Source organism: Myxine glutinosa, chromosome 5, assembly GCF_964187855.1.
Source record: "Myxine glutinosa chromosome 5, kmMyxGlut1.1, whole genome shotgun sequence".
Classification (NCBI taxonomy): domain Eukaryota; kingdom Metazoa; phylum Chordata; class Myxini; order Myxiniformes; family Myxinidae; genus Myxine; species Myxine glutinosa.
Genome location: NC_136265.1, coordinates 184,148,539 through 184,174,043, shown reverse-complemented (window position 1 = coordinate 184,174,043; position 25,505 = coordinate 184,148,539). Strand labels below are relative to the sequence as shown.

At 46.1% G+C, this 25,505-nt stretch overlaps 1 protein-coding gene across 8 annotated transcripts in view; it reads right to left on the bottom strand.

The window, feature by feature from the left end:
* Positions 1-25,505, bottom strand: part of CUL9 (cullin 9) — a 321,162-nt gene that overhangs the window by 179,184 nt on the left and 116,473 nt on the right. For all 8 annotated transcript variants that reach the window (XR_013623648.1, XR_010984381.2, XM_068115286.2 and 5 more), the window contains 2 exons: positions 22,111-22,201; positions 4,825-4,996 (listed from right to left, as the gene is read on the bottom strand). Coding sequence is in view for 6 of the 8 variants with exons in the window: in XM_068115286.2 (XP_067971387.2) it covers positions 4,825-4,996; positions 22,111-22,201 (263 nt within the window). In the remaining 2 variants the exon portion in view is untranslated. The remainder of the gene's footprint in view (positions 1-4,824; positions 4,997-22,110; positions 22,202-25,505) is intronic.

Below are 25,505 nucleotides of genomic sequence, written 5' to 3'. Positions count from 1 at the left end.
AATTCAGGCTGGATGTTCTGTGATTAACTGGTTAACAAATGCAGACTGGATGTTCCATGATTATTAACTGGTTAACAAATGCAGACTGGATGTTCCGTGATCAACTGATTAACAAATCCAGACTGGATGTTCCGTGATTATTAACTGGTTAACAAATGCGGACTGGACGTTCCGTGATTTTGTGAGTCCTGCCCCAATTCTCCCTCGCTGTGAGTCCTGCCCCCAACTCTCCTTCGCTGTGAGTCCTGCCCCACCTCTCCTTCGCTGTGAGTCCTGCCCCACCTCTCCATCGCTGTGAGTCCTGCCCCAACTCTCAATCGCTTTGAGTCCTGACCCAACTCTCCCTTGCTGTGAGTCCTACCCCAACTCTCCCTCGCTGTGAGTCCTGCCCCAACTCTCCCTCGCAGTGAGTCCTGCCGCAACTCTCCCTCGCTGTGAGTCCTACCCCAACTCTCCAGTGCTGTGAGTCCTACCCCAACTCTCCCTCGCTGTGAGTCCTGCCCCACCTCTCCCTCGCTGTGAGTCCTGCCCCACCTCTCCCTCGCTGTGAGTCCTGCCCCACCTCTCCCTCACTGTGAGTCCTGCCCCACCTCTCCCTCGCTGTGAGTCCTGCCCCACCTCTCCCTCGCTGTGAGTCCTGCTCCACCTCTCCATCGATGTGAGTCCTGCCCAACTGTCCCTCGCTGTGAGTCCTGCACCACCTCTCCCCTGTCACAATTCCCACTCCAACTCCCGCCTAACTGTAACTCTGCTTCCCCAACACCCTGCCATTTTCCGTTTCCCCAACACACTGCCATTCTCCGTGTCCACCAAAAACTGCCATTCTCCGTTTTCCCAACACCCTGCCATTCTCCATTTCCCCCAACACACTGCCATTCTCCGTTTCCCCAACAAACTGCCATTCTCCGTTTCCCCAACACCCTGCCATTCTCCGTTTCCCCCAACACACTGCCATTCTCCGTTTCCCCAACACACTGCCATTCTCCGTGTCCACAAAAAACTGCCATTCTCCGTTTCCCCAACACCCCGCCATTCTCCGTTTCCCAAACAAACTGCCATTCTCCGTTTTCCCAACACCCTGCCATTCTCCATTTCCCCCAACACACTGCCATTCTCCGTTTCCCCAACAAACTGCCATTCTCCGTTTCCCCAACACCCTGCCATTCTCCGTTTCCCCCAACAAACTGCCATTCTCCGTTTCCCCAACACACTGCCATTCTCCGTTTCCCCAACAAACTGCCATTCTCCGTTTCCCCAACACCCTGCCATTCTCCGTTTCCCAAACAAACTGCCATTCTCCATTTCCCCCAACACACTGCCATTCTCCGTGTTCACCAAAAACTGCCATTCTCCGTTTCCCCAACACCCCGCCATTCTCCGTTTCCCAAACAAACTGCCATTCTCTGTTTTCCCAACACGCTGCCATTCTCCATTTCCCCCAACACACTGCCATTCTCCGTTTCCCCAACAAACTGCCATTCTCCGTTTCCCCAACACCCTGCCATTCTCCGTTTCCCCCAACAAACTGCCATTCTCCGTTTCCCCAACACACTGCCATTCTCCGTTTCCCCAACAAACTGCCATTCTCCGTTTCCCCAACACCCTGCCATTCTCCGTTTCCCAAACAAACTGCCATTCTTCATTTCCCCCAACACACTGCCATTCTCCGTGTCCACCAAAACTGCCATTCTCCGTTTCCCCAACACCCAGCCATTCTCCGTTTCCCAAACAAACTGCCATTCTCCGTTTCCCCAACACCCTGCCATTCTCCATTTCCCCCAACACACTGCCATTCTCCGTTTCCCCAACAAACTGCCATCCTCCGTTTCCCAAACAAACTGCCATTCTCCGTTTTCCCAACACCCTGCCATTCTCCATTTCCCCCAACACCCTGCCATTCTCCGTTTCCCCAACAAACTGCCATTCTCCGTTTCCCCAACATCCTGCCATTCTCCGTTTCCCAAACAAACTGCCATTCTCCATTTCCCCCAACACCCTGCCATTCTCCATTTCCCCCAACAAACTGCCATTCTCCGTTTCCCCAACACCCTGCCATTCTCAGTTTCCCCAACAAACTGCCATTCTCCGTTTCCCCAACAAACTGCCATTCTCCGTTCCCCCAACACCCTGCCATTCTCCATTTCCCCCAACAAACTGCCATTCTCCGTTTCCCCAACACCCTGCCATTCTCAGTTTCCCCAACAAACTGCCATTCTCCGTTTCCCCAACAAACTGCCATTCTCCATTCCCCCAACACACTGCCATTCTCCGTTACCCCAACAAACTGCCATTCTCCGTTTCCCCAACACCCTGCCATTCTCCGTTTCCCAAACAAACTGCCATTCTCCATTTCCCCCAACACACTGCCATTCTCCGTGTCCACCAAAAACTGCCATTCTCCGTTTCCCCAACACCCTGCCATTCTCTGTTTCCCAAACAAACTGCCATTCTCCGTTTTCCCAACACCCTGCCATTCTCCATTTCCCCCAACACACTGCCATTCTCCGTTTCCCCAACAAACTGCCATTCTCCGTTTCCCAAACAAACTGCCATTCTCCGTTTTCCCAACACCCTGCCATTCTCCATTTCCCCCAACACCCTGCCATTCTCCGTTTCCCCAACACCCTGCCATTCTCCGTTTCCCAAACAAACTGCCATTCTCCATTTCCCCCAACACCCTGCCATTCTCCATTTCCCCCAACACACTGCCATTCTCCGTTTCCTCAACAAACTGCCATTCTCTGTTTCCACAACACCCTGCCATTCTCCGTTTCCCAAACAAACTGCCATTCTCCATTTCCCCCAACACACTGCCATTCTCCATTTCCCCCAACACACTGCCAAACTCTGTTTCCCCCAACACACTGCCAAACTCTGTTTCCCCCAACACACTGCCATTCTCCGTTTCCCCAAACACACTGCCATTCTCCGTTTTCCCCACACACTGTCATTCGCTGTTTGGCCAACATTCTGCGTCCCCACACCACACCCTATCTCTTTGTTTCCTGCACCCCATTCCCTCTCCACTTCCCTCATGCCACGTTTCTCCACGCTCACTCTACACTCCCCAATGCACTGCCCCACATCTCCACATTCCCACATCCTCCGACATTGTCCCCAATTGTACGGACCTCCAACATCTGAGGCCTGACAAATCTCTCAATCCAGGCTACCACTGCTAAACCTGACATTATCTGCTCCAACGAATCTTTCCTCCCATTAATCTGTGCCTTTCCGTGGTGGAGATGCAATTTTCATCGAGAACTCCATTTCTCTATGTCCGTGTGCTGCTCTCACCCCTCCAACACTCGAGGAGCAACTTTGGCTGCATTTTCCCCTCTGTAACCAACTCATGCTCATCTGTAACCAACTCATGCCACCAACTCATGTTTGCTATATCATCCTCCAAAATATGACAACTCAATTTACATCTTTCTGCCAACATGTACAATTTATAAACACCCATCCCAACTCTATCTTCCTCATATGTGGTGATTCCAATCCTAACTATGGCAATTAGCTGGGTGTTGTCAGCTATTCAACCAGCCATGGCACTGCAGAAAAGGACTTTTCCAATTTCATGGGCCCGATTCAAGCTGTGAACTTTCCAACCTGAATTTCTGCTGATGGCAAGTCCTCCCTTCTGGAATTTGTAATGACAAATTTGTCTGCCAAAGTGTCCTTTTCTTCCACTGCTCTATTTGGTTTATCTGAAGATTAAAATTCATGATCTTGATCAAAGCTCGGGTCTATAGGATGAACAGTGACGATTTTTGAGATGAAAATTGATGATTTTAGAAGTTTGACCTGGAGTTGACCTTTGACCTTTTGACCACAAAAATAGTTGGTTTCCCAATTTAGTGATTCAATGTGCAAATGCTGTTAAATTGCCAAGTCAATCGGATGAAAATTGACGGGTTTTTAGATGAAAATTGAGGATTTCGGAATTTGACCTTGACTTGATCTTTGACCTTTTGACCTCAAACAGAGTTGATTCCCCAATTTAGTGATTCAATATACAAATGCTGTTCAATTTTCAATTCAATCGGATGAAAAATGGCGATTTTAGAAATATCGCCGATGTTGACCTTTTGGCCCATGTGATCTCAAAAATAGATGGTGCTTGAAATCAGTTATTTGATATGCAAATCCTATTTAAATTTCAAGTCAATCGGATGAAAATTGAAGATTTTTGAAATTTGAAAAGGTTTTTGTCCTTTTGGCCAATGTTGACCTCAAAAATAGTTGGTGGTTTAATTCAGTGTCCAGATATACAAATTCTCTTGAAATTTCAAGTCAATCAGATGAAAATTGAGGATTTAAAAAATTTGAAAAGGTTGTTGACCTTTTGGCCTACGTTAATCTCAAAAATAGTTGGTGGCTGAATTCAGTTAGCAGATATGTAAATCCTATTCAAATTTCAACGAATCGGTTGAAAATTGAGGATTTTAGAAATCTGGAAGAAGCGGTTGACCTTTGGCCTATGTTGACCTTTTGACTTCAAAAGTAAATAGGATTATGTAGGACCACAAACTCTACCATTTGGTGAAGTTTCGTGAAGATCGATTTAAAATTGTGTCCTGTAGGCAAGTACAAGCGAGCGAGCGAACGAACACGAACACACGAACACACAAACACACACACACACACACACAGTGATCAACATACTTGTCAAAAAAAAAAAATTGCCAAGTAATAACAAACGCAATCGACCAATATACTTGAAAAATCTTTGATTTTGCAAGTAATAAATAAAAACAAAGATTTAGCAAAATACACATTTAAAAAACCGAGTAAATTCACAGCTCAGACCAAAAACAGTACCTGACAATGATGCCTCTGACAATGTGTATGTTGATGTAGTGAGAGCCAGTGCTGCCATTGGACTCCCAGTAAGTGCGAGGGTTCCCGTCAAATATCTTGCTGAGGCGGTTAGGATTGGATGAAACCTCCACCTTCTCCCAGCACTTATCCTCATGTAGCTCAACCTTAGATCCTGAATAATTAACAATGGCAGATATTTACTTACATACGTCTTGAAACTTAGAACATAAGCTGGAAGGAACATTGTTGGAACAATGAGTCATCTAGTGAATCTGAGCGGATGGTTGCCAAAAGCTTTTCTATCTTTTCAGTTGAGAAAGACACAAAGAGCAGAAGCAGTTGGGTGTGTGTGGCTAGGGTAGGTACAGGGAGCAAACGGTTAGGTATGCAAAATTTGGAAGCATATACTGAATTAAGGCGTTCGGCCCTCTCACAAGTGGAGTTGCCTGTGGTGCAAATTAAAGAGGAGGAAGGCATGGAGGAGGATACTCCAAAGACAGCATTGAAAAGACAGCACCAGGTCTTTGAGGAAGATGACTGGTTCGAAATTTAAGCCTTGAGGGGAGGCCAATGCTGTTTTCCTGGCTCTCCTGAGAGTAAACACACTTGTTGCGGGCTTTGTAGAATGGTTGGTCGGGTTTTCCTTGCAGGAAGAGAAGGCAAGTTGTTTGAAAGCAAATGCTTCACCTCTCCTCACCACAGCTACCTTCAATATATTCATCCTCCCACACCTCCCATATCAAAGGTTCAATCACGTATTGACAAATATCAGGAAAACTCAAGGTGTGCAGATGGCATCTGCAGAGCATAAGGGCCTTCTCCACTTCAGCAGCACTCCATCTTGTGAGTTGTCAAAATATCGCAAGTCACGGGTCTTCAATAAAGGTCGTGCAGCCGGGCGGTTTAGAGACGAGAGGCCTCTGCTTCTGCTCGTTACTTTGGGCTTATACACGAAGACAGATGCACACACGATGAAAGACAAATTAAATATACGCAAAGACAGATACCACCGAGTCGGTGTTTAAAAGCACATGACGGCGGCGAATTTGCCGACAGAAATAGCCAAACAGAGCTTTTGACAGTGATTCCCGTCTTGTAACGCCTTCATTGCGCAGATCCTAACTGCCCCCCGACTAACGGATTATCTACAAATTCTCTACGTGCTCTGGAGTTCCCAATTACCGGTGAACACAGGTTCTCATTAACAAGGAAAATTTATTACATGAGAAAATGAGCAAGAAAAGACCAAGAAAACACAACCGTAAGCAGCAATACAAAACTAACGTATGAATCCGAAAAGAACCCCAGGCACCCATGGATCCATGACGGCTTCAATAAATAATGCCTTATTTCATTCATTCAGGGTGACAAGAAGTACAGAGAAAGGGGACAAGACGGGGATGAGAGAAAACCTGTCCCACATCACCATGCTTGCTGCGCAGTTGGGGGCTTTGCTCGGCCTCATGGTGCTGTGCCATCTCTGAGCTGTGCTCGCCCCACGCCACTGATTTGCTAAGGACCGGGCGGAAATCACGGTTGCAGCAGGCAGGAATCAACAGGTGGCACTACCAAGGACCTGACCAGGAGACATAACCGAAACCAACCAGAGCTCAATAACCAGCAGCCAGAACGCACAAAGAGCCTCTCGCCCGTGCTGTGCTGTGAATTTTATTGGTTCTCTCGGGACGGCCCCAGACCCTTGCGGCGCGTGTAGATAGGGATCCTCGGACATCACATGAGGCTCATCAACCGGCTCTGATTGCCAGGGAATGCAGAAAACTTTCCGATCATGCGCCACCCACAGTTCTTGGGCATGATGGAATGTCCCAAAACTGCCACGTCCCCAGTCATGACCTTTCACACAGTCCTGATGGTGTCGTGGTGGGGGTGGGGGAGCTTGTGCAAGTCAAAGAGTGGAAATATACAGATACACAACAGGGAACGTTTCACACTGTAGGGAGGGAAGATACGGGACTTTAGAAACTGACATCGAGGGGGTCAGTTTGGTCCTTTCATAAAAAAAGAAAATTGTTTTATGTACAGAAAACTTGAGAGCATGGTCTTGGGCTAGCGGCTAGGGTGCCAGCTTAGGATCCTAGGATCCTGGGATCCTGGGTTCGAATCCCGGTCAATCGCTGAATTAACGCCAGGGGGGTTGACTCAGCCTGTCATCCTTCCGAGGTCGGCTAATTTGAGTACCAGTTCACTGGTAATTCCCTGCTTGTCGTAAAAGGCGACAAAAAGGGTTGGCGGCAGGAAGGGCATCCGGCCATAAAACATTGCTTCAAAAAGGGGACAAAAAAACAACAACAACCACGGTGCCCGAAAAAGGCCAACCCCCGTTTTGCGGGGAAAATTGGCCTCTAAAGGTGGTTTTTAAAATTTTTATACAGTGCATTCAGAAAGTATTCATACCCCTTCACTTTTTACACATTTTGTTATGTTGCAGCCTTATGCTGAAACGTATAAATTCATTTTTTCCCTCATCAATCTACACTCAATACCCCATAATGACAAAGAGAAAACAGTATTTCAGAAAGTTTTGCAAATTTAATAAAAAGAATAAACTGAAATATCAGATTGACATAAGTATTCAGACCCTTTGCTATGATACTTGAAATTTAGCTCAGGTGCCTCCCATTTCTCTTGATAATCTTTGAGATGTTTCTACAACTTGATTGGAGTCCACCTGGGGTAAATTCAATTGATTGGACATGATTTGGAAAGGCACACACCTGTCTATATGAGGTCTCACAGCTGACAATGCATATCAGAGAAAAACCAAGCCATGAGGTCGAAGGACGATTTAAACGATTTCAGCATAAGGCTGCAACATAACAAAATGTGAAAAAAGTGAAGGGGTCTGAATACTTTCTGAATGCACTGTGTGTGTGTGTGTGTGTGTGTGTGTGTGTGTTATATATATATATTTATATATCTATATATATATATATATATATATATATATATATATATATATATATATTTCTACAGACTTGGCATTTAATTCGGAATTATTTTTTTTCTTGACTTGGGTTTCCTTTCAACTCAGTATATCAATCTGGTGAGTTTCTTTTACACTTTGGTGATTTATTTGTTAAAAGAACCATGTCACTGATTGTCTATCGCAGCAAGAAGTCAACAACAGGATTATATCACAGGTGGCGTGACAAAATGTACGGACAGGTGCATTTGATGATTGGCTTCACAGTCGGGTATACAAGGGTTGTTGCGTTCTGTATTAGTGGAAAACAACTGCTGCACGTCTCCAAAAGTGATTGCCACTTCCTCTGGAGATGGTTTGTCAACTCGACAATGCTGTTTGTCATGGAGGGGTGACGTTACGAAATTACGGCATGAAACAGCGTGCTATTGCTCGGCAGTATGGCATCACTCAAGGTCAGGTGTCAAAGATCCTGAAACGAAATGCTCAGAGGGGTGTCCCTACTCCAATACCGAGGACAGGATGTCCACGCAGAACCACAAGGAGAGATGATCGCCAGCTGCACCGGTTAGTCTGCAATGGCCGTACCAAGTCAGCTAATCGGCTTAGGGCTGAGTGGCAGCAACTGACAAATGTGCCTGTATCCAGAAGGCTAGTCAACCAACGACTGGTTCAAGCAGGCTATCGTGTCAGGCGTCCCCTGGGAAAGCCACGCCTGACCAGACAACACAGCCAGCGCCGATTGCAGTGGGCCAGAGAGCACCGTCAATAGCAGCCAGGACACTGGAATCACGTGATCTTCAGTGACGAGTCTAGATTTCTGGGCTATCGTCAAGATGGCCACGTCCGAGTGCGCAGACAAGTGCATGAAGCCTACAACAAAGATTGTATAGTGCCAAGAGTCCAAGCTGGAGGTGGTGGGGTGACCGTTTGGGCTGCTTTTCATGCAGGGGGCAAAACTGACCTGGTTGTTCTGAATGGAAACCTGCACCAGTTCAAGTACAGGGCAATTCTGGAAGAAACATTGCTTCCATTTGCTCGTGCAGCCTTTCGAGGAAACTTGTCTTCCAAGATGACAATGCACGGCCTCATCGTGCTCGCATGATCCAACACTTTCTTGCTGACCGTGGTGTAGAGCATATGGAGTGGCCTGCCATGTCCCCGGATATGAATCCGATAGAGAACTTGTGGGCAGAATTAACGCGTCAAATCGACCACTTGGACCAGCAGCCGACCTCTGTGCGTGAATTGCAGCAGGCTATTGTCACTGCATGGCAAGCGATTCCTGTCCAAACCTTGGCAAATCTCGTGAACAGCATGCCTCAACGTGTACGTGCTCTCCTGAATGCTCGTGGGGGTTACACGAAGTGCTGAACTGTAATTTTACTGTCCGTAATCCCAGTCGTAATTTAACTTTTGTTTTTGTTAAAAAAAATTTTGGCTAATGTGCAAAATAAAGAGATACTTCTGGAAAACGTGCAGAAGTTTAACACAGTACTGTCCATGAATTGAGTTCGATATCAGTTTACATCACTTTCAAGGATCAATTTATTTGTTTCAAAATGGCAGGTGTGCTTTTATCATCTTTATTTATTAAACATCAAACAGACGTAAATGAACACTCGTTTTACTCTGCGCACATTGCATATCACGTGCAGCAAATTTCACCTTCCTGTGCCTTGTATTTATTGTGATTTTAATAATACCACTTCTGTACACCGACCTTGTGGCTCAGTTTGCAAGCTACCATCTACAATTCCAATGTGAGAGGCATAATTACTCTACTTTTGCATCTTCGGAGTCCTTGGTGTCTTTTGTGTCCATGGGGTATTTTGTGTCCTTGGGGTCTTGTGAGTCATTTGAGTATTTTGGATCCTCAATCTGGATCTTTGGGGTATTTAAAGGTTTTTGGGGTATGTTGGTTCTTTGGGGTATTGAGGGTCTTCAGGGTCTTCAGGGTCTTTTCAGTCTTTTGGATTGTTTGAGTCTTTAGCGTCTTTCAGATATTTAAGGGTCTTCGGGGTATTTTGGGCCTTTGGGGTCTTTTCGATCTTTTGGGTCTTCGGGGTTTTTTTTTAGGTCTTCGGGGTCTTTGGGATATTTGGGGGGTATTGGGGTATTTTGGGTCTTTTCGGTCGTCTCGATCCTTTCAGTAACTGGGATATTTGGGGTATTTTCGGTCTTTGGGTCCTTTGGGCCTTTTCGGTCTTTGGGTCCTTTGGGCCTTTTCGGTCTTCAGGGTCTTTTCAATCTTTTCAGTTTTTAGGGTCTTTAAGTCTGAGATATTTTGGGTCTTTTCAGTCTTCAGGGTATTTTGGGTCTTTAACAGTCTTCAGGGTATTTTGGGTATTTCAGGTGTTTGGGGTCCATTGGGTCTTCAGGATATTTTTGGTCTTTTGGGTATTTTGGGGTATTTTGGGTCTTCAGAGCCTTTGGGTGTCTTCTGGGTCCTTGGGGTATTTTTTGGTCCTCTGGGTATTTTGTATCCTGAGGCTCTTTTGGGTCTTTGGGGTCTTTTGGGTCTTTTTTGGGGATATTTTGAGTCTTTATTTAGGATATTTTGGGTCTTTCTTTGAGATATTTTGGGTATTTTGGGTCTTTCTTCAGGATATTTTAGGTCTTTGAGATTTTTTGGGTCTTTATTTGGGATCTTTTGGTTCTTCAGGGTCTTTTCAATCGTTTGTGTCTTCAGTGTATTTTGGGTCTTCCGAGTCCTTGGGGGTCTTCTGTGTCCTTGGGTTATTTTGGGTCCTCTGAGTCATTTGGGTCCTCTGGGTTGGTGGGTCCTTGGGGTTGTTTGGGTCTTTTGGATACTCAGGATAGTTTGGATCCTTGGAGTCTTTTGGGTCTTCAGGGACTTTTGGGTCTTTGGGGTCTATTGGGTGTTTCAGGTATTTTCAGTCTTCAGGGTCTTTTGCATCTTCGGGATCCATAAGGGTATTTTGGGTCTTTAACAGTCTTCAGGGTATTTTGGTTTTTCAGGGTCTTTGGGGTATTTTAGGTGTTTGGGGTCCATTGGGTCTTCAGGATATTTTGGGTATTTTGTATCTTAAGAGTGCTTGGGGGTCTTCTAAGTCCTTGGGGGTATTTTGGGTCCTCTGAGTCATTTGGGTCTTCAGGGTTGTTTGGGTCTTTTGGATCCTGTGGATCTTTTGGATCTTCGGGGTCTTTTGGGTCTTTGGCCCATTGGGTTTGAAGGCCTAAGTCCTTTGGGTATTTAGGGTATTCGGTGTTTTTGGGGTATTTGGGGTCTTCATGGTCTTTTGGGTCTCACAGTCTTCAGGGTCATCAGAGTATTTTGGATGTTTGGGATCCATTGGATCTCCAGGGTCTTTTTTTGTTTGTTTGTTTTTGTATACAAGATCGAGGCTCGTGGAAGAGCTAACATCAATCACAAAAAACAACAACGAACGGACACACAAAACATCCAAAAAAGGGAGCGGGAGACAAGATGGAGAGAGAGAGGGAGGCACACAAGTACAACAGCAGAGAACAGGGACAACGGAAGATCTGTGGGAGGGAGAGGGCTTGGGGAGGGGGAGGAGTCATGGGAAGGAGGAGGGGGGGGGGGTGGGAAAGTATAAAACGCATGGACACTGCTGGAACTTCCAGGAAAGAAAAAAGTCGGAATTTCAAAAAAGTGGGTCTGCGGTGAATTAACGGGGACAGAAAAGATCAAGGTTTTGGATGGGGGAAGATAAGAGATGGTGGTGAACAGCTGTTTTGAGTACCTGGAGGGAGGAGTGGGATTGAACAGAGTGAGGGAGTTTGTTCAAAAGGCAGGAGAAAAGGGAATGAAAGAGTGAAGGTGAATAGAAAGTCTTGATTTTGGCAGTTTAACCATAAGAGGGTTGCAGGCAGATCTTGTGCGTCCTGCAGGAAAATTTGGGGGACAGAGCACAGACAGAGCAGGTGGGGCAAGGCCAGAGAGGAGTCGGTAGAAGACAGAATGACAACCAACCTGCCTGCGGTGAGCAAGTGAAAGGCCCTCGGTTAGCTTAAGGTTAGCTTAATCACGGTAGATTCCAATGGTTCTGAAAGCTTTGGTTTCAACAGCGTGAACCTGAGCTATGTGTGAGACAGGAGCACCAGCCCAGAGGGGAGGGAAGTATTCCATTGAGCTACTGATGAAAGCTTTGTATGTGGTGAGGAGCTCAGAAGTGCCCAGCAAGGACTTCGCACGATGGAGGATGCCCAGTCGGCGACTGGCTTTGGAGGCCAGCTTGGAAAGGTGGTTTTCCCAGGACAGATCATGGCAGATTGTGAGACCCAAAAGCTTGAGTGACATAACTTCTTCAAGAGGATTGTTCAGAAAGTAGAAGGGAGGGTTGTCCAGACGGTCTTTACGGAGAGACAAAGTGAGAGTGTGAGAATTCTCAGGATTGAAAGACATGTTCCACTTGTTTGGCCAGTTTGTGATATTGTCCAGCTATGCAGAGAGTAAAGAGGATGCTGCCTGCCGATCTGAGGGTTGAGATATGGAGCGGCAGAGAGTGTAGTCATCAACAAAGAGATAGAGAGGATTTTCCAGAGAGTCGGAGCGATCATTGGGGAACTCCAGCCTGAAAGAGCACAAGCCTGAAGGGGGGAGCCTGAGGAAGGGGAGATGAGAGAATTCCATTCAGGGCCACACGTTCAGGGCCATTCTGAGACCAGAGTGGAAGTCGGCAAGCCATGTTTGGAGGTTTCCATGGATACCATAAGAGGAGAGTTTGGTGAGCAGGGTGTTGTGCCAGACCGTATCAAAGGCACGTGATATGTCAAAGGAGACAGCTCTGATTTCCTGTTTGGCGTTGAGGACCTCCATCCATTGTTGAGACAGCAGAATCAGCATGTCCAGAGTCGAATGACCTGGTCTGAAACCAAATTGATGATCCGAGATCGAAAATAAATAGCGTTGTTTGTGGCACTTAGCTCAAATCGGCGGGGGCGTCTCGTCAGGGGTCATCAAAATCGTCTCGGGCCTTCGCGGTAAAATGCGCTCGCTCTTCCACACGGCAAGTGGGTGGCAAAACCAGGCCTCGCTGTGTGTCGCGCTCACTCCGGGCCTCGCGCGCAAATCAAACGGGCGCACCTGTCCACTCGCCGTTCCCGTCCTGAAATCCGCAGCTTTTCGTTCTGCAGCTCTGCCTCTTCACAACCACCAGCAAGATCCCAGAACATGGCCGCCCGCGATGAAGCCTCCACAACGAGAGTAGACAAGAGCAAGCAAGAGGGAAGGAAGAGAATATGCCGGCACACAACCGTCCACCACCAGACCCAAACTGAGAAGGGAAAATGTCCGCCACTCCAACTATCTTGTACACGCTGCTCTGACATCATCCGTGCCTGCTTCACCAATCAGCATGTGCCACCTCTTTATAGTCCATCTCTGCTCCTATCAGCAAGTCCCATCTTACCCAGGCTTGTGCCATTCAAATGCTGTCTTTGGTTTTCGCCAAACATGTCCTCTGGTACTGTGGCCAAATAGCTCTACCTTTGACTCATCTGTCCAGAGCACATTGTTCCAGAAGTGCTGGTCTTTGCCTCGGTGTTCATTGGCAAACTTTAGTCTTGCCCTGATGTTCTTTCTGGACAGCAAAGGTTTCCTCCTGGCACACCTCCCATGTAGTTCAAATTTGTGCAGCCTCTTTCTAAAGGTAGACTTGTGCACTTTGACATCAAAGTCAAACCAATGGCACAATCACCGCTCTTCTGGGCGTGGCTCTCGGCCTGCCTGTCCTTGTGGTGATGTAGCGGCTGCGGCGCCAGCGGTATTGTTCGATCTGAGTTTCCGGTTAGTTTTATTCATACTTAGTGTAGTTTAATGGGCGAATTTGGCTAATGTCTAGTGCGGTGTCATAAGAAACAACGGTATTGACTATAGATTAAAGAGGTATTTACACACGGGATAAATTACCCATAATCCCTCACTAATTAACACAAGAGCCACCCTCCGTATGGCCACCACGGAGGTATATAATATGGAGAGCCAATTGGCCACCTCGCAGCATTAGCCGCCGTGAAGCCACCGGAAATAGTCTGGCGGCCATATTGGGAAGCCGATCGTAAGCCTGTCAAAGCAAAGGCGTGGCGCACTGATGATGCAGCTGGAGCGAATTTTAGGACCGCCGACTATTTAATTAATATAGAATACTAATATTTGAACTGATATTCGGGCTCAGAATCCCGTTCTTTAAGGAAATGGTGTTCATTAAGTTTGAAGTTGATTCTCGACGCATTTTTCCTGGGGAATCCAATGGTTTAGAGCTTGTTTGAAAAAAAAGTGCCCAAAATTACCGCTCGGTGTTCTTTATCGTCCTTCTCATGACCCAATCACCCACTAGTAGGAATAAGAATCCTGACATGTTACACCCCTGTTTAACTCCTGTCTTCACCTTGAACCATTCTGTTGTTTCACCTTGGTCGACGACCGCACATTGAAAGTCTTGGTAAAGGGCTTTTACAAGGTTCACTAATTTTCCAGGTATGCTGTATTTCTTCATTATGACCCAGACTTTCTCTGGGCAAGGAGTCGAAAGCTTTCTAGAAATCTATAAAATTGAGGTACATCGTCGTTTGCCATTCTTTGGCTTGTTCTATAATATTCCTCAATATAAAGATCTGATTTGTTGTCATGTTATATGATGTTACTTAATTCAGTCATTATATTGTAACTAAGATGTGTATGTTTCTATTACCGAGATGTTAGAAACCACGCAGATATAATGATAACCAGAGTTTATTCTACACTGACATGGGTCAGCAACACATCAACAGTGAGTCAGTCACATAAATGACATGAAACGCTGTCATGTAGTTAACCCACACAATTCACAGTTAACCCACAAAACACACCCACACCATGTAGAGATGAGGTCGCTCTTATATTTCAGCTTGCTCTGGTGTTGCCTCACTGGTGAGCAAACAGGACCAGTTTGCAATATTTTTTCCTGATGCGCTCTTCCTTCATGTCATCATCGAGTGTTCTCACAACATGATGGAAACGTATCTTGCTGTATGATTGTGATACAGAATGTATTAAAGCAAACACATGGTTGCTGTCTGCCTCACAGTCAAACATGTGCCGATCCAAGGAAGCAAATGTAGACCGACCGACCTCAGAAAGGACAGAAGTGGAAATTGCCACTCTTATCCCACTTTCACGAGGCATTTTGCCATTGCTTACAGCCAGGAGCCTCTTGACACAGCGTTCAGTCGCCTCACAGACACGAACAACACTGTGCGAGGGAACTATGAGGCCACCCCTGTTCTTGGTAACAATCAGGCTGTACATTGGTGTGGTTTGCCATTCTTCGTTGTTACTGGTCAATGCAGAAAGACATTGGCTACACTTCAGAGTCTTCCTCACCATCCTCACCACATAGCCGGCAATATAGCCAACACATGACTCTGTAAAGATGGAAAGTTGCTCAAAATTTGGAATATCCGCATAGTCGTGGTCCTCTTTTGCCGGCGATCTCAGCTCCAGGTCGTATCGTCTGGCCACCAACATGTCGTGACTCTCGTCAGGCACAGCCTGCTTTGCAACGCACTTGAAGGAAGCCGCATTCAGGATTCTGGTTGAGTCCTGTGCAGAACAGTTCCCACTTGCAGACTTGATGTCATGTCGCATCAAGAGGCGCTTATATGCGGCAACAAACTGCCGGGCCGTTGGGTTATTCCCACTTCCACATGCAATGCGGACCGCTCCAAAGAAAAGTTCAATGTGGTCTTGGCTCATTTTGTACGTGAGCAGGTATCGCAGGGGAGATGAGGCAGGTTTGACATATGTGAAATACAAAATTTTGACACTCTCTATGCAGATCATGAAACCAATGAAGGGGGTTTTCAAACGCGTATTGGTCATAACTTGACCATTCATGTTTTTGATGTTGGACAAGTAACTGTAGGCAGTATCCAGGAATGGCAGGAAAAGTCCTTCTCGTGATGTCATGAGTGGTGCCTTGTAGTTTCGTGCCAATGGATTGCGAGAATTTAGAATGTCAAACAGTTTGTCCAATGTTTCAATGTATTGGCAGGTAGCCTCACTGCCCTGAAATTCTGATAGTTGCAAAGTGTCCCTGCAAAACCGAATTGCATCTGCCACACTAGTGCTCAATGTCTGAGCAGCTGTGTCCACCTTCATGACATTGCTCTTCCACTCGATGTGTTTCCGGGAGAGCTTATTTCCCAGACGCAAGCCTTCCCTCTTCTGCAGATCAAAGAGTGCCTGGATGTATTTCCACGCGATGACTTTTTTGTTGCCATCCTCCATCATTTTCATGGATCCAAGACAGTTTCTTGCAAGTTTAAGCATGTGACATGCATCGAGTACAACACAAATGTTCTTTTCGGGATTTGCTGGGTGGGGAAATGTTGGTTTCACATTCTGCGGCGTGATGCCCCACCACCGTGACCACGCCAAAAACTGAAAAAGCAGAACACCCGCGATCGCGGTTTGTCACTTACTTGTGAAATGTGCATGTGGAGGCCTTCCCTGAGGTATTTGTGCAGTCAAATGCAACACACTGTGGCATTTTGAAACAGCGCGTTCACAAATAAGACACGTTCACAAACACGGACGCAGACACAATCGGCTTCCCAATATGGCCGCCAAGCAACTTCCGCTAGCTTCAGCCGACAGCCGTCATTGGCTCTCCAGTTTATTATATACCTCCGTGATGGCCACACGTAACACTTAATCCAAACACCCGGAGCTGACTTATTTACATCAAGATGGCTACACAACATTCGGAGCATATTGATCTATACATTCTACCTGATTTATAAGGTAATCATTGTCTACCCCTACAAACGTAACAATATTAAACCCAATTTGCCTCGTCCCTCGGATCGGACTCAAAGCCATAGGTCCCCTGCTTACTTCCCCACAAGTATTTATTTTCTTTCTTAGCATCCCAGGTTGAATAAACCAAAGCAAAGCACAAAACAACAAAATGAAAGATATCTCACATTAAACTTACAACGTGGATCCTATTTTCTCCATGATTACACACAGTAAAAAGGAGCTTAACGTGAGTTACCGATCCTTACATGTTCAAATGGCAATAACTAATAACATACCAGCCTAAATTCCTTAATTCATTGCACAGCTGTAGTCTGCAATCCAATCATAATCTCGCATGAAAATTATCTTCCGAATTCCACAGGGACATGAAATATCTGTGTGCAATCAAGTACCCTGATTTTTGGTCTCCTTTATGTGTAACGTCAGTTACCCTGGAGCTTTCACCCATTGCTGGAGAAGAGATACAGTCAGTGTGAAAAGCCTACAACCCTGCCCTTCCTGACACACAACTTTAATAACCATCATGAGGTAATAGCCCTGTCAGTCTCAATTACTGCTTTGTATTGGCTTGAACTATGCAAGAATCCTGCATTTGTAACGTCAGTTGCCATGGAATCACCCTGTTGCTAGGTCCCCGCCTTCCTCCCGCCCCCGATCGGTCAACTCAACACGTTATTTCATGATAATTTGCAATAAGTCATTTCTTTCCCACAAAAATGTGTGACCAAAAGGGTTCTTCTCCTTTCTCGACCAGGAAGTATAAATAAAAGTAGTTTATTGATCGATTGGGATATTAATGCTTTCGGCCTCTCGGTGTTCAGTTTCCTGAGATGTCTGCCTGGCCTAGTCGCTAGTATTGTGCCATTGCCGGCGGAGTGTATCGTGCTAGAAACAGGCGAGAGTTACATGTTTATTTGAAGCCAGGCCCAAGTAAGCAAAGCTCAGTGCTAGTCCTCAAGAACCCCAACCTCCCTCCCACAACCCGTTCACCCCAGCCCCCCCCTCCCCGACCAACCGTTCACCCCAACCTCTCCTCCAACCACCGGTTCACCCCAACCTCCCTCCCACAACCCACTCACCCCAACCTCCCTCCCACAACCCGTTCACTCCAACCCCCCTCCGACCACCCTTTCACCCCAACCTCCCTCCCACAACCCGTTCACCCCAGCCCCCTCCCCCACCAACCGTTCACCCCAACCCCTCCTCCAACCACCGGTTCACCCCTACCTCCCTCCTACAACCCACTCACCGCAACCTCCCTCCCACAAACCGTTCACCCCAACCTCCCTCCCACAACCCGTTCACTCCAACCCCCCTCATACCACCCTTTCACCCCAACCTCCCTCCCACAAACCGTTCACCACAACCCCCCTCCCACCACCCATTCACCCCAACTCCTCCTCCCACCACCCGTTCACCTCAACCCCTCCTCCCACCACCCGTTCACCCCCAACCCCCCGTCACTGCCCTTCCCCCTCGCCTACACCTCCTTCCCCTCACTTAGGTTGGTTGTTTCTAGGCTTTTTCAACCACAAAGTACAACGTTGGCAATCATTTGGTGGTTCAGTGATGTAAAAAAAAAAAAGCGACTTCACTGGGCAAATTTCTCGACGATTTGAACAGTTGAAAAAGCTTGGCACTTTGGCATCTTGAACGTGAGAATATTACTTGTGATGATTCTGATGAAACGCAGACCTATGTGTCCATGAATGAGTTGTGCACCCATGCCGTCAGGTGAATAGACTGAAGTAGTTCATTTGCATTATGGAAGTGAACATAGTCCGATTTTAAAACACGATTATCCGGCTTATTTATCTCCTAACTTTTTTTGTGCTGTTATCGAAAACATATCAACATTCATCCTCTAAAACATATCTCTTCAAATAATTTAATGATTGATCCCAACCCCATTCTTTAGTGGGCGCACGAAAGTGCTTTCAGCTTCCACAAAGAAGTGGAAAAAAAATTAATGGTATCAAAATGCCAACAGGATTAAAAGAGCACCCAGAAAGGCCGGATACCTGTCCTGGCAGATGATAAAAGATGGAGACAAACTCAGCAATCTTATGCCGAGCATCTTATTTTACCTTTGCCACTTTGTCTTAGGTCAAGAAGAATTTCTACATCCGCTCCATTAGGAGACATCAATTGAACACATGGCATTTGAACCTGCATTGAGAATCATGAGTTGTCTGGTAAGGTGGAAACACAAAATATACCAAAGCCATAATGTCATTTTGGGGTTTTGAACCAAAAGTACCTTTTGTACCAAATTATTGGGAAAATAAAATGTCAAATAAACAAAAGTTTGCGATTTCAAGTACAAGGAGAATTTCACATTTCAATATCCACAAATTCCATACACTGAATATGAAGTCAAACTTCGTTTTTTTTTTTTTTCGTTTTTTTTGTATACAACAAGATCGATGCTCGTGAAAGAGCTAACATTAATCACACAAAAAGTCAACCGACACATAAAACACAAAATAAGGGGAGCGGAACACAAGATAGGGAGAGAGGGGGAAGGACACAAACACAACATTTGAGAGCAAGGACATCGAGAGAAATGTGGGAGGGGGAGGGCTTGGAGGGAGGTGGGAGAGGTATAAAACATATGGACACTGCAAGGACTTCCAGCAAAAAAGTTGGAATTTCAAAAAAAGTGTATCTGGGGTGAAGTAGTGGGGGTAGAAAAGATCAAGGTTTTGGATGGGGGAAGATAAGAGATGGTGGTGAACAGCTGTTTTAAAGACCTGGAGAGAGGAGTGGGATTGAAGGGAGTGGGGGAGTTTGTTCCAGAGGCGGGAGAAAAGGGTATTGAAAGAGTGAAGGTGAGCAGAGAGCCTAGATTTTGGCAGTTTAACCATAAGAGGGTTGCTGGCAGATCTTGTGCGACCTGTAGGAATATTAGGAGGACAGAGCACAGAGAGAGCTGGGGGAACAAGGCCAGAGAGGAGTCGGTAAAAGACAGAAAGACCACCAACCTGCCTGCGGTGAGTGAGTGAAAGGCCCTCGGAGTTAGCTTCATCACAGGAGATTCCAATGATTCTGAAAGCTTTGGTTTCAACAGCGTGAAGCCGAGCTAGGTGTGAGGCAGGAGCACCAGCCCAGAGGGGGGTTACAGTATTCTATTGAGCTGTGGATGAAAGCCTTGTATGTGGTGCGGAGCTCAGGTGTGCCAAGGAAGGACTTCGCACGACGGAGGATGCCCAGTCGGCGACTGGCTTTGGAGGCCAGCTTGGAAATGTGGTTATCCCAAGAAATATCATGGCAGATAGTGAGACCCAAAAGCTTGAGCGACAGAACTTCTTGGAGAGGATTGTTGAGAAAGTAGATGGGAGGGTTTTCCAGTCGGTCTTTTTGGAGAGACATAGTAAGAGTGTGGGATTTGTCAGGATTGAAAGACATGTTCCACTTGTTTGACCAGTCTGTGATTTTGTCCAGGTCTGCAGAGAGTGAGGAGGCTGCAGACTGCCGATCTGAGGGATGAGGAATGGAGCAGCAGATAGAGGAGTCATCAGCAAAGAGATAGAGAGGATTTTCCAGAGAGTCGGAGAGATCATTGATGAAGACCAGAAATAGCACAGGGCCCAGAACACTACCTTGGGGAACTCCAGCCAGAACAGGAAGGGGAGATGAGAGAAATCCATTCAGGGCCACACGTTGCCCAAGACCAGAGAGGAAGTCCGCAAGCCATGAGTGGAGATTTCCATGGATACCATAGGGGAGAGTTTGGTGAGCAGAGCTGGGTGCCAGACCATATCGAAGGCACGTGATATGTCAAGGGAGACAGCTCTGATCTCCTGTTTGGCATTGAGGACCTCCATCCATTGTTGAGACAGCAGAAGCAGCATATCCAGAGTAGAATGGCCTGGTCTGAATCCAAATTGATGATCAGAGATCAAGCCATTGGAGAAGAGGAAGGATTTGAGATCCGAAGCAATGATGGATTCCATGACTTTGCTGATAATTCGGAGCAGGCTGATTGGTCTGTTGTTGCAAGGATCTGTTTTTGCACCTTTTTTGTGTAAAGCGGTAATGTTCGCTGATTTCCAAGATGCTGGCAGATGACCTTGAGCAAAAGAGAGGGTGAAAAGAACAGAGAGAGGGTGAGATAGAGTGGCAGATCAGGATTTTAGGACCCGTGGGCTGATGCCGTCTGGTCCAGTTGCAGAATCAGAGTCGAGGTTTGACAAAAACTTCTCCACCTTGTCAGGAGAGAAGGACACAGAGTCCAGGAACAGTTGGGTTCGACTGGGAAAGGTGGGAACAGAGAGAGATGGGTTTGGGACACAATATTTTGAGGCAAACACAGAGTTGAGGCATTCGGCTTTGTCACGTGCGGTGTCAACTGTGTCGCCATTTGAGGTAAGGGAGGGGATGGAGGCGGAACAAACACCAGAAACGGATTTGACCAGATGCCACCAGGATTTGGAGGAAGGAGACAGGTTTGAGAGTTCAATCTTGAGTGTGGAGAGATAGTGCTTCCTGGCACTCCTGAGGGTAGACACACACTTGTTCCGAGCTTGGTGAAAGGAACTGAGGTTGCCTTCAGTTGGATTTGCCTTCCATGAGGCAAAGGCAAGTTGTTTCAGGGCAACTGCCGCACCACAAGATTCAGTGTACCATGGACGGGAGGAAGGGTAAGACAACTGAAGACGAGATGGGATAAATCTGTGCATGAGAGAGAGCAGTTTGCTTTGGAAGAATTCCCAGGAAGAATTGATGTCAGAGGCAGTAGAGATGGGAGACCAGTCCAGATGATTGATGGCTGCTTGCAGACCGTGCCAGTCAGCCTGAGTGAAATGCCAGACTCGTCGGCGCTGAGGAGGCTCTCTTTAATTGGAACTTGGTTGGAATTGGAACTTGGAAAGGAACTTGCTTTTTAACAGTTTGCATTTCTTCCTTAATGAGCTCACAATGCGGTACCTTGTCGAGGAGTCGATATTCATGACGTTTCGGTGCAAAGAACAATGGTCTCTTATAACAATGGTCTCTTATAACAATGGTCTCTTATAACAATGGTCTCTTATAACAATGGTCTCTTATAACAATGGTCTCTTAAAACAATGGGCTCTTCGAACAATGGTCTCTTCGAACAATGGTCTCTTTGAACAATGGTCTCTTGTAGCAATAGTCTCTTAGAACAATGGTCAATTATGCTTTGTACCAAATTGTAAATTAATAAAAATAACTAATTAGCATTTGATGATGACAAACCGCCTTTAGAGGCCACATTTCCCCGCAGAGTGGGCGTTGGCCTTTTTGGGCACCGTGGTCCCCTTTTTTAAGCAATGTTTTATGGCCGGATTAGCATTTGATGACGACGATGCATTTCAAATAATTAATCAATGCAAAATTCAAGGAAAAAACACTTAAATAAAGGCAACAACTTCAATCCCATGAAAAGCAATGTAAATGGCAGGAATTACAAGTGTGTATGCTACAGTCAAAAACAAATAACTAGTACGTGTTGATGGACAAAAGTAAAATGAAGTTTAGCGATGTCCGAATAGGGTCCTCACGGTGTTCGTTAATCATGGTGACAAACCTCGGCACAAGTTGTGCAGAAAGATGTCGAAGAAAGGGATGTGGATGTGTTTGTGACTCCTGCGTGCTTCTTCAATCTGGCAAAGGACCATCTATACACACAGAACAGGACAAAATAAGGGGATTCCAAAATGATCGACCACCTTGAAAAATATCTAAACTCTGCATGAGCATCTACGAAATCCAAGATCACCTCCCTCTCAACTAATTTTGAAGAAAAATACTTCCCAAACTTTGTGATAAACTTTCACAACCCCGTTTTATGGCGAGTGTCATATTATTGTGGTGGTAAACACCTTTACTTCAGTACTTCACTTCATCCCCACATCGTCCTGTGAATGCCCAAGTTCACACCACATCATCCGGCCCCCATTCTGGGTCACCCAACCCACACCTCTGCTTCATCCCCCACATCACATCTTCCTGCCCCCACTCTGGGTCACCCAACCCACACCCCTGCTTCACCCCCCACATCACATCTTCCTGCCTCCACTCTGGGTCACCCAACCCACACCCACACTTCATCCCCCACATCACATCTTCCTGCCCCCACCCTGGGTCACCCAACCCACACCCACACCCACACTTAATCCCCCACATCAGATCTTGCTGCCCCCACTCTGGGTCACCCAACCCACACCCACACTTCATCCCCCACATCACATCTTCCTGCCCCCACCCTGGGTCACCCAACCCACACCCACACCCACACTTAATCCCCCACATCACATCTTGCTGCCCCCACTCTGGGTCACCCAACCCACACCCATACTTCATCCCCCACATCACATCTTCCTGCCTCCACTCTGGGTCACCCAACCCACACCCCTGCTTCATCCCCCACATCACATCTCCCTACCCCACCTTTGGTTGCACTTTCCCCGTTGCACACAAACTCTTGGTTTTTGCATGCTGTATGGTCCTCCGAACAGTGAATACACTGTTTGCATCTTTCTCTGCGATCATGGACCAAAGTCTAACCCTACATCCTAAACCTCTCTTCCTTATATTTCAACATGCCAGTTGGCTGGTAGTCGCCACCCCTTCAACCAGCCACGGCATGCGGCAAAGGACTTCCATGACTCCATGATTTGTTTTTTTGGACACATAATCAAAGCTCATGGAAGAGCTAGAACAAAGAACGGGTCAGGACACAACATAACAAAAGGAACAGCAGAATAATATGGGGAAAGACAAAAAACAGGGAAGGAGAAAATAGACAAACAAGGCATGCAGGTAACGATGAAGGATAGGGAGAATGTAAGGGGTGGACAAGGTAAATACAGAAGAAAAAATTGGGTGGGTTTGGGGGTGGTGTAACGGGTGTAGAAAAGTTCATGATTTTGGATAGGGGATGATATGAGATGGTGGTGAACAGCTGTCTTGAAGACCTGAAGGGAAAATGAAATTGAAGAGAATATTAAAGGTGGTTCCACAGGCAGGAAAAAAGAAGAGTAAACGGGTGGAGGTGAGTAGTGGTTCTGGATTTAGGCAGTTTCATTAGGAGGGGGTTTCTGGTGGACCGCTTGTGTCCTGCAGATACCTGAGGAGGACAAAGCACGAAGAAGGCAGAGGGTGCGAGTCTTGACAAGGCACCACCAGGTTTTGGAGGAGGGAGACAAGTTTGAAAGCTCATTCTTGAGATTGGATAGATGTTGTTTTCTGGCTCTCTAGAGAGCAGATGCACTTGGTGCGAGCTTTGTGGAATGCTCTGAAGTTGTCTGCAGTTGGATTTGCCTTCCATGAGGAGAATGCAAGTTGAGGTAGCAACTGCCTCACCACAGGATTCAGAGTACCAAGAGTGGGAGGATGTGTAAGACAGTTGAAGATGAGATGGGATGAATCTGTGCACAAGAGAGAGCAGGTTTCTGTGGAAGAATTCCCAGGATGAATTAATATCAGCAGTGGTGGACAAAGGAGATCAGTCCTGAATTTTTTTTTTTTTTTTGTAAACCGCGAATACGCGAAGCGTGAATTTCGAAGCAGGTCACATGTAATGAACCGTGAATGTTGGGACCACGAATGTCGAGGTCAACATACTGTCGGACCTCAACAAACGCTGTCTCAACACTCGCGGACCCCGCATATTCACAGTTGATAAAATGTGACCTGCTTCTACATTTACAGCCCTGTGCTTCACATATTTGTGGTTCTTTACTTGCAAAATCGGAATAAACCCATGTGTTCGTGAAGGGATTTAAATCAAACTTGTTTATTTTAGGACAGTGAACGAGGGCATCTACCCGTTGTGGGACTATACGGAGACATTTTGGCGACACAGCCGCATTGTTCTAGTTTCATCTAGAACTATCCAGAATATGCACACAAACAAAATCAAACTGGTGAACTTAAAATAGATTTAAACCAGAACTGCACTTTTCGACGTCACAATGTCGACTGATAGGCATTCACCCACATTATTACATCATTATTGTACTTGTACCAAGTTTGATTGAAATCTCTTCAGCTGTTCTCAAGTATCACATTTTTACCTGACATGACCATGATTTTTACCTTTGATTTCTGCCAAAATCTAATCAGTTCACCTTCGTATCATAATACATACCAAGTTTGGTCAAAATCCCATCACTGGTTCATAAGTTAGTTTGGTAACAGAAGTTTTCCCGAACGGGACCTCTGACCTCATGACTCCAAAATCTAATCAGTTCATCTTTGCATCATTATTAATACTTGTACGAAGTTTGACTTAGATCCCAACAACTGTTCTTAAGTTATCGCGGTGACAAAAAGCTAGCACCGATGGACAGACACAATAACGGACAGACAGCCGGTCGAACAACACGAAAACATACATAATGCCTCCGGCAACTTTATCGGCCGGGGAATAAAAACAAAACCTTTCCCTTATAACAACGGATAACTTCCACATGCTACTAACTCCTTCAATGAGCCATGACTTTGTATCCAAGGAAAGAAAAAATAAAACCACCTAGAGAGTTCATACAACGCCTTACCTCACTCGGTCTTGGGAAAAAGGACATGGGAAGGGTCTTTTCAACTCTTGCTTTGTGTATCCAAGCACGATCTATGTTTCCTAGGAGCCGTCATTTTGTCTGAATCTCGCTATTCGCCAACGTTGAAAGCGCGCCCGCATATTAGGCAAATATCATCGTAGGTCACGTAGTTTGGCAGCCATCTTGGATCGAATTACCAGGTCAGCATATTTGATTGGTCGAGATGGTGTAAAATGGTGTAATCCTTTGTCCAAGTACTGCTAAACGGAATGTTTTTGGGATTGCCAAGAACATGCTTTGTGTTCTAAGGTGCTCAAGTATATTATTCAATTCAAATACAATATAGGTTTTACAGGTTGTAGAAAAACAACAAAATAAAGTATTTTTGGAAGTTTATGCCATTTTACCCAGTGGCTTTTAC